General features: G+C 32.3%; 1 protein-coding gene across 1 annotated transcript in view; it reads right to left on the bottom strand.

Moving 5' to 3' along the window:
* LOC145964126 (hexuronate transporter) overlaps positions 1-8,035 on the bottom strand; it is a 12,472-nt gene extending 4,437 nt beyond the window's left edge. Inside the window, exons 1-3 of the mRNA XM_083086557.1 lie at positions 7,825-8,035; positions 607-723; positions 306-429 (exon numbers count right to left, since the gene is read on the bottom strand). Coding sequence (XP_082942683.1) covers positions 306-429; positions 607-712 — 230 coding nt within the window. The 5' untranslated portion in view covers positions 713-723; positions 7,825-8,035. The remainder of the gene's footprint in view (positions 1-305; positions 430-606; positions 724-7,824) is intronic.
* Between the last annotated feature and the right edge of the window lie 2,175 nt (positions 8,036-10,210).

Below are 10,210 nucleotides of genomic sequence, written 5' to 3' on the forward strand. Positions count from 1 at the left end.
TTATTTTTTGCATATTCCCAATTTTTGTCATCATGTATCTTTCTAAGCTTTAAATTAAAATTCTATTAAAGTAAATTCTACCTAAAATTAACTAAAGAATGTGACTTTATTAATATTTTATTCCCATAAGCCTTGGTTTGCGAAAAACCCTTTATTTTCAATTGTTTATAACTCGAAAACTATTAGTGCCGCGACATTTTCGCTAAGGAAAAATCGTTTTTAAATTGGCCAGAGAATCTGCCTTTAAAATATCAAGCGTTAGTTTCGGGACACCCTGTATATTAACTGACACTAATTAGACTTACTAGGTGGAATTCTTCGCAACTTCGCATTGCACCGGAAGGTCGATTAGCCATAATGTCTTCGAATTAAATTGGCAGGAAATATCGCCATAATGCAGGTCCTCGGCGATCTCTTTGCTCGTTACACCTTCCCGAAAGGATTAGTTACCGTTAGTAAAACTAGAAATGCATTGAGAACCGCAAAATGTAGTACATGGAAAGATAAAAAAAAGATTCTAAAAATAAAAAATAAAATATGATTTAAATTAATGGTTAAGACAAATTAGATGATTAAGATATCTAAAGAATAGAGAGTATCACTTACCTATTATAAAATGACCTAATTCTGCTAGGACATAGCCGATCGACAATATAGCCAACGCATAAGGTTTGTAAAGAAATGCCAATTTTTGCATCATTGAACGAAACATTCTTGCTTGATCTGGAAAACATATAACTTGAACAGGATTTTTTTTACTTGTGCAGCAAAAGGATTATGTAATTAGCATGCGATGAGAATTATAGTTGTCGCATTTGTTGGCGGATATATCAACTATCGCGTAGTTAACTGCGAACCTTGTATTACTATTCGGAAGGATTGCGGATAATGTGCATGCAGTAAATTGCGATGAATTTAATTACGAGATACCTAAATAGCGTTTTTGAACATGTATGTACGTAAAAATTGCTACGATTTTTCTTAAAAATTAATTTCGATTAATATTTATATTTATATAACTTTGATTAAGAGTTAATGACTTTTAAAATTCTCTTAAAATACCAGTTTTAATTTCTTTTTAAAGAAAAAAATATGGCGTACATAGATTTTTACGCAGATATTTATTGTTTAGCAAAGATTAGTGTCATTCATGAATATGAACAATGACGATTGCATGAACGATTGCGTTCATCACCGAAACGAGAGGATGAGATCGCGAATCGCGATTAGAAATTACAAGAAAATTGCTATTACGAAACTGACTTTATTATTCGTGATTAATCGACAGTATTTTAATTTCAATACTTTAGTCAGCTAGTACGTAATACTATGCTGATCAATACATGGTACCAATCGTTCAAGGTAATTTATATACAATGCCATTGCGCAATAGAGTGTACGAGCTTAAAAGTAAGCAAGTGGCGAGTGCATTTTGCGATCCATGTCCACTCTAGTATCAGATCGAAAGACAATGGAAAACAGTCTAATTGTTGAATTTACAAATGTACACGTTATACATGTTCTATCTAAGAATCGTTGTTTTAGGATCGCGTAGGAAAACTTGTCAGTATAAAATTCACTCTAAAATTATAATTAAAAGAAATAAAGACATATTATACGTTAAAAGATATATATAATGTAAATATATGTTAATATATCTTATTTTCTGCGGATATTATGCAATTTTATCGTTACAGATTTATGTTTTTGCACTATCATGTTTATGGATTACTAGGTTACTAGGTTTAGGTAAAAGAATCAATACGATTAGCAAGATATATTAAATATTTTCTTAATTATAATAAATAATTTTGACAACGTGTAACGTTTACTTTAAATTTTATATATATTTTTAACTTGGCTTTGTAATATTATTAAAAACGATAACGGAAATTGTAAACGGTATTGTGATAATAATGATAATAATAACAAATTACTTTCTAAAATTGGTAATAAATGATAACGAGTTATTCCTTAACAAAAGAAACGATAACAGTAACGAGTTTTTAAAGTAGTTTTTTTAACTCTAGACGACAGCATATTTTCGCTCAGTTCAACATTATTTTCACACGTGCTGCGTTTGACACGTGATAATTCGCGCAAGAGAATGCGAAATTGTGCGCTTGTTTTCATCATGATTTTATGTGATATCACGTTTCATCGCACGCACGAGTATCATCTTCAGGGAAGAAGGATTCATGATTATGATTGTGATTATGATAACGAATGGATAGAAAAGCTCGTGTTCTCGTACACGCGCGAGAAGTTTAATACACGAGTCTTACGCCACATATACATTGTACGGCCAGATCACCTTGAATCAAAATCATTGAGATGGAAAGAAAATTGTCATTTGAATATCTTTAGTATCATTCAATTTGTTATGATAACGACTCGCTACTTTAAGCAGAAAGAACATCCCTTTAGAGCGAATCATATTTTAGGATCAATCTCTCTTACTTACTATTAATTTAAATCTTATATCTTATATGTAATGTATCTTATATCTTATATATGTAATGTATACATTTTTATTTTTATAATGCTTATTTTACTTTTCATAGTTTATTTGATATGTACATCAATTTGATTTATAGGAATTTAGAAAGATGTACAATACACATCAAAATGAGGCAAAAATAAAGCTGACGAAACTTTATGCTATGGGGAATCCATTTTTAAAAGCCGTTACGCTTCATGCTTTAATAAAGCAATGAATATGAAAAGAAAATAATGACATTTTTGAAGAAATGACGATGTGAAATCGATGAAGATTATCATTGCCCAAATAGCATGGACATCTCAAATTAGGAGGGATATTTCAGATCATTCATTATCGAGAAGAAATACGATTATGTGAATAGATACAGTGGAGGAATTCCTCCATTAGAATTTTTATAAGTCGATAATTGATACAGTGAATATCAAGATTTAAACTTGACAATGAGATGTAAAGCTATAATAGTCATAAAATATGTTACATGACAGTAAATTTTTCGTTTCAAAGAGCGTTCTATCAACGTCAAAGTGCATTTGATGTATGGAAGCGATGCAATCTGTAATTCAATCCGCTGTAATTACACGCGCGAATAGTGCGCTGATACAGTCACAGATACCGATGCATGAAGCATAGTTATTTGTTATAATTAACAATCGATGTTTGCATATGTCCGGCGATTTGTAGCTAATTTTTATTTATTGTTATTTATTGTATTTATTTTTAATTATTTGTTCGATTATTGTACGGTTGAAGAACGTAAGAGGCAAGATTCGATACAAAAGTCTGTCATTGGCAATGCGTGAACCGCCACAGGGTATCCCGGAAATTCTTGGGCGGGAGAAGCACGGAATGTGATTTATGTAAAAATCCTTGATTGCTCACGATAGATGGATAAACGCATAAATAAGATTATAACGAGTGGGTGTATGTACTATGCAAAATTATACGTTATATCTTTTCGCGGCATCTTCGCCGCATTCGATTTGCAAAGTACGAATAAAACTATAAAAATATCATCGTAAGCGAAGCTTCCGCATCGTATACAATAGTGATATTTTGTCAGATAACAATAAAAAATCACCGTTTCAATTATATTTTATTGTGTATTTATTTGAGCGTTTAAAAAAAATAATGGGAGTGCTAATGATAATTATATGCTAGTTTATATAATATAGTGGGTGTTATAGATCGGGAATTTCTGAATATTATGCATCGATTCACGCGGATGCTGCGGACAATGTTTTATGTAATTGTTTATTTTATTTTTTTAATTATAGCTCGCGTTTGTACAAATAATTCATTCGATGTGCTTGATACAGCAATCTTACGAAACGGTTCTTTTTAACTTTCTTTAACTCGATAATCAGCACGGTGTGTAATATAATTAATCTTCATTGTGCGAAATTATCGCGCATATTACCGCATTATTGCACCGCAGATACACGCGTTAATAAGTCTGACGCAGAGCAGGTAACGAACTCGTGTGTAACAGGTTTCCAAGCAATACTTGCGCAATCATGAGAATTTTCGCTAATAATTCCAATGCGATAGTTGTAGAACATATTCTTCTTGGAAACTTTTATTATTTTTTGTAATTAAAAATCTTTTGAGATTTTCAAGTGGATCAAAATTACTACATGTCCATAACATGTATTTTTGAAGTATCCGCCACTTTATTCGTTATTTTCGAAATTTCATTGATTGCGTTTCTAAATGTAAATTATGAAATAATAAAAATAATATATGAAAGTATAAATATATGAAAATATAAAGGTTAAAGTAATCGAGAAACTTAACATCTACTAATTTCAAACTTTGACTAGAAGTTTAGTTATTTTCAATATTTATTATTACAAAGTAGAATTGAGTGATGAAAATAGAGACGTCAAAAAATGCATATTTAAAAAATGAACTTTAATTAAAGTTTCTTTAAAACTACTTCGGAAATTATATAGTAAAATTGCAAAGCAGAGAAAAACGAAGATATATACCATGTTGTTGCAACGTCAAAGTTGTAATTTACGAGATAATATAGATCTTATATCTTATTGTATTATGCGCAAAAGTGTCATTTGTTTATATTTTATCAACATCGATTAGAAGAGAAGTACTTAATGATTGGAAAATCGTTTCGCAACGTCAACGTAATGATAAGCGGAACAAACGGACGCATCAAAAAACTGTTTATTTTTAATAAGCAATTGCATAAATGTGTTTCTTAGAAACACATTAACTTTAGTACTAATGTAAAGATTCTAGGTAGAATCTAGCAATTTAGAACCTAGTAATTTTGTTTTACAGTTATAAGTAATCACAATTTTTTTTCAAAAAATTCTATAAGAGATCAAATGTTCTCACCCTTAAAAAAATAATTAACATATTGAAACAGTTTTATCAATTACAGATACAAAAATTGATCAATTGATCGATATATATGTATCGAACTTTCAAGATACATATCGTATTATACATTGTACGTTCACGTGTTGCCAATGATTAGCATAGAACAAAAACGAAGGAGTAGATCAAGGAGAAACGATGCATCTGATAATCGAATAACAGGCAGTAAAACATGCAAAAATGGTATAAATATAGTGAATTGCAGAGAATAATTAGAATATGAATATGTATTTATATACATGATTAGAGTATAATATGTATTCATATATATATATATATATATATATATATATATATATATATATATATATATATATATATATTCGTATTCAAATTAGTTATTTATGAATATATTTTTATCTCTGTTCACTAACCATCGACAAGCTAATTTGTTATCATTTTGATCGTGATACGTAATCTGTTTGCGAATCTTAAAGCTCTTATACGATAATTTTCGTGAGTATATATTTTTACAATAATGGTTTACTCTCGGCTCTCCCTTTCGATACATTATTTATACATCGCCCAGAAAGCACCCCTTCTTCCCCCTTTCTTCCCCCCGTTGGATCGATTAAAAGCCATCTGCCGTCTCGCTTTTCCCGAGGGGAGCTTTTCGTATTTTCCAACCGATTGGATTTAATGATTTTTCCAGCATCGTTCGAGAGAGATTCCGCAGGGCGACGAACATCATTGTGCTCATACAGGGTGTTCCACGAAGCGTGTATCATATTACGGGAACGCTCTTACAAGCTTAGAGCTGACCTTTCTTTGGTGAAAGTTTGATCATAATGAAAAATATATATTTACTATTACAGCAATATGAAAGTTTTATTTGAGCAATGCTGTTTTTAATATCATATTGAAATTTTTACTTTTTTTCTAAATATGTAGAGGATAAATTTAATTGCTCAAAATAAATATATCGTCTTTTTTATATATAAATAGAAATCTGTACAAATGATTTTCGTCACATAACGATCTCAATAACTGGTGAGATTCGATAATAGAAAAGATTATCAATACAATGAAAATAGCAAATAGTATAGGTGTTTTATGTCGATGAATATCAACTAATAAGCTATTTATAACATATGAGATCATCACATGCCTAATAAACATATATTACATAAATCCATTAAGTTATCCACGAATAACTCCACGAATTTACTCCGCATATTAACTTAATTCATAATTGCACATGCAGTAAATGCGAGAGAATGAATACACGTGTCATGGATACGAATGACGTGATACTGTGAATGAATGCAAATTTACGTGATGTACACCTATTAACCATAATTATTCGACCAGTTGCACAATTTATTGATTATTAGCGTCCACCATTATTGCATCTCGCAAATATTTACAAGATCATTTTAGTCTAATTGAAACGTGCATTTATTGTATGCAATCGGAGGTCTCACACTATTTACTTATTTGCAAGATTGCGAAATTAAAGTTATGACATAGAGATATGGCTACAAAAGAGATATAAAATAAATCAATAATGATTTCGCGCGAAATGAAAGATCACGTCACTATCTATCTAGCAACGTCAAGTTCGCGTCATTCGCATTGATCGAAGCGGATGCGAGAGATTTTTAATTAGAGCTTTGTTGCACCAACAAGTTGAAGGCTGAACGAAGGCGAACGTTATGGGCGTAGATCGTGCGTCGGCAACCCGGATTGGACGCGGATCTAACGGGCCTCTATCGCGAGTTACGAGCCCCGCAAATAGCGCGGAACAGCGCGGCATAATAATCGCGCCAGCATTAATTAATTAATTAATCGTCGATCGACAACAAAAAATTCATTATGATTACGCGAGTTGTTCGTATCAATCAATTCGCAGTCAACTCGAAAAGTAGTTTGTTCAACACTTGAATTTATCAATTGCCAATGAGAGTACTCTTCGTGTTTATCAAATTTTGCGAATCCTATTATATATATATATATATATATATACATATATATATATATATATATATATATATATATATATGTATGTATGTATGTATGTATGTATGTATGTATGTATGTATATACACATATATATATACATATAATATAATTGACTTTCATATATGCATGCGTATGCGGATTTAAATTTTTGCACGTGTCGATTCTCTTTCACTAAGCAGTGTTTTATAAATAGCATGAAACAACAAGATAGCTGTGGAAACACGATTCTTACACTAACGTACATATTGTATAATATATTGTACGTATGCCTGGAATTTTTTGCATATTATCTTTCCTTTGCACGTTCATTCGATACTTTCACTACATGTCTTTTTCCGTATTCAATCTCACTCATACAAAATCCGGTTCGTCGAACGTTATATAGGATTTATTATACTTGTTATATTTATGAAATGTATTATACTTTATATATATATATATATATATATATATATATATATATCAAGCAGAATATTAAATATTTTAAAACTTTATATATATATATATATATATATATATATATAAAGTTTTAAAATATTTAATATTCTGCTAAAGAGCAAATATTTGTAAGTTGGAATAGAATTAATTAAAAAATATGGAGAACAGGAAAAGGAAAATAATAATTTAAAGGAATATTCTATATACCATGTGCAGCCAGTACATCATAATTCTGTACAAGAAGGAATGTTTGGCACAAATTTCAGAATAAAGTCAAAATAGAGCAGAATAAAAAAATATAAAATTTTTCACATTTATATAAAATTTTTTTGCAAATGGCTTGCCTATTTCTATCGCAATAAATTTTTTACAAAACAAATAATATAACGCTAAAAGTGTATAAACAGCATATTTTTATCGCTTACCGTTGAAAAAAGATAAATTAACAAGTAATTTATTCTTTTTTGCTTCATATAAAAATTTTGTCGAAAATCAATAAAATTACGAAGGAGAAAATTACTTACATATGCTTTGACACAAAGTCCGTGATCAAGATCCCCAGACTCCAGAAATGATTAATAAGAATCCGCGTTCACAATCAGTATTGGATCGGCCGCGTAAGAATCTAAGCGTAAGATGATAAGGGAACCGAAGGAGGAGAAGGAAATAATGAGAAAACACGAGAGAGAACCGGAACGTTCTTGCGGATCGATCTCTCCGCGTGCGGAGGGTGGAGCGTCAAATGAGGCGCGAGTCGGCAGCCAAGCTTCATTTATAAGAAAGTGTCCAAGGATCTTCCTTCTGTCAGCAGCAGCCAAGCGAGGAAGGGATACGAGACAGAACTACGGACTTTGCGATGGTGTGGATGTAAAAACTGTACTTCTTTATGGTGGGAGATCGCCACTACTACGGGAATACTCGCGAACTTCAATTTTCAAGGTCGCGTTGAGACTTGACCGCTTGCACTTCGCTCATTATATCATCGCGTTGGAAACGGCAGAGAACGGAGAGAAGGGAAACGGGGAGACACTTGACTATGACGGTTCGCCACGGAAACAAAGAAGTCCTTCGAATCACGCACATTGGTAATCCAGCAGAAAACATGAAATATCATGGGTTTTAACTCGGATAATTACCATGTAACCGTATTTAGAGACATTTGTGAGAGTAAATTGGTTTATCCGAAAGGTAATTATTAATATACCTTATACAGAATCTGGGCAACATTTAACATATTGATTTTTTTTCTCTTACTATTGCAATTTTCAAACGTGTGAAAAACTATTCAACAGTAGCTGACTAATTAGTACTTCTCAACTCCTAGGAAGTGCTAATCTCTATCGAGTGGTAGAGCACAATAAGCAGTCTAGGGTGATTAACCTCGTAGCTCGAAGAGTGGTTCATACATACGTGACACATGTGATTGTATATAACATTGACATACTTCCTCATCTTCTTCTTGTCATGATTCTTATGCGTGGCAATACAATAATACAGTTCGACGTTTCTCCTTGAGAGACAGGAGCAGGGCTTACACTATTGATCGCTAATCGGAAAACGTGATCTTTGGGAGGAGATTAAATGAAAATAATCACCTACTAGGAGTATTCATCGTGCCGCTCCTTCGAGACGTGTCTCGATGCGAGATCTGGCTTTTTTAAACGATAAATTACATTCATTTACTACATTCCATATACTTATGTTATTGCAAAACGGTACCTATTATTTGAATCTAGACGAAAAGATAGAAGTTAAAATGCGAGTTGATGTCATAAATCTGTACATTTTTCAGGCATGTTTCATACTCATTTACTATCTGAATTTTTTAATTTTAAGATTGTAAGAGATGGATCGAATATAGCAGGACAAAAATACTATTAAATGAAATGCAGCGGAAGTTTTAGAATATCACATTGAATTTAGAAAGTTTGCTGGCGGAAATAATTGGATTAAATTTCATCTAATTATTCCCACTTATTTGCTACATTAAAAAAAATAGTACATGTTTTTTTCTGTCCTTCTCTCTCCCTCTTTCTCTTTCTCTTTGATTTAATTAACTTTACACCCTGCCGATATCACATTTAAACGCTTCACGCTCGATTCTCCCTCGCTATCGAACGTGTCAGCCACACGTGACAAGTGCAACAATCGACGTTACCGTCAACGATACGAACGAGAACTCGCGACATAATTGAAAGATGCTCGCCTGCGGTGCGTATGTATCAGTGGAAGGCCATTTGATTCGCGAGCAAAACCTTCGTCCCCGCAAAAGCGCGGGTCATTAGTGACTCGGAGATACTGATTATGGATCTAATATTGTCCACAAGCGACCCCGACCTGATTTTTAACGAGCGACAGGAAATTTCGATGCCAATTAATTCGAACTCGCTTTGTTTCAGAAATGGAACGCGTGAATTATCGTTTAATACGCGCACCGTTTATGTTTACATAACGCAAGTGTTTTTAAATTTTAGTAAATTTATTTTTATCTCTCTTTGCATCTTTACAATTTTCAGATTATCAGATTTTCAGATTATTTTCACATTATTTAAATACGAATTAAATTATAAATGTAATAAACGATTACGTGTTCTTAGGACATTTATATTCTTAGAAGAAATGAACGTGAAACAGGCAAACGTGCGCTAATAGATATCATCGCAAAAAAACGGCTGGGCAAATCTTTCGATTAATCTCGCAATGATCGAATAATATCGATCTGGATAATTGATCGATTAAGATTCGCGCAACAGGATTTTTTGCATGCCAGAGTGAAATTCAAAGGAAATTGCACTCGGGAGAGATTTGTGAGGGAATTAAAGGAGTGTGCCTTCAGTACGCACTCTCGTTGTTATCGACCATCACCGAAGAGGCCGAGCCGAGCTGGCTCGAGCAGAACCGAGCGATACC

The sequence above is a fragment of the Camponotus vicinus genome, unplaced genomic scaffold (assembly GCF_025532165.1).
Source record: "Camponotus vicinus isolate PSW18456_S1 unplaced genomic scaffold, iyCamVici1.0 SCAF_1, whole genome shotgun sequence".
Taxonomy (NCBI): domain Eukaryota; kingdom Metazoa; phylum Arthropoda; class Insecta; order Hymenoptera; family Formicidae; genus Camponotus; species Camponotus vicinus.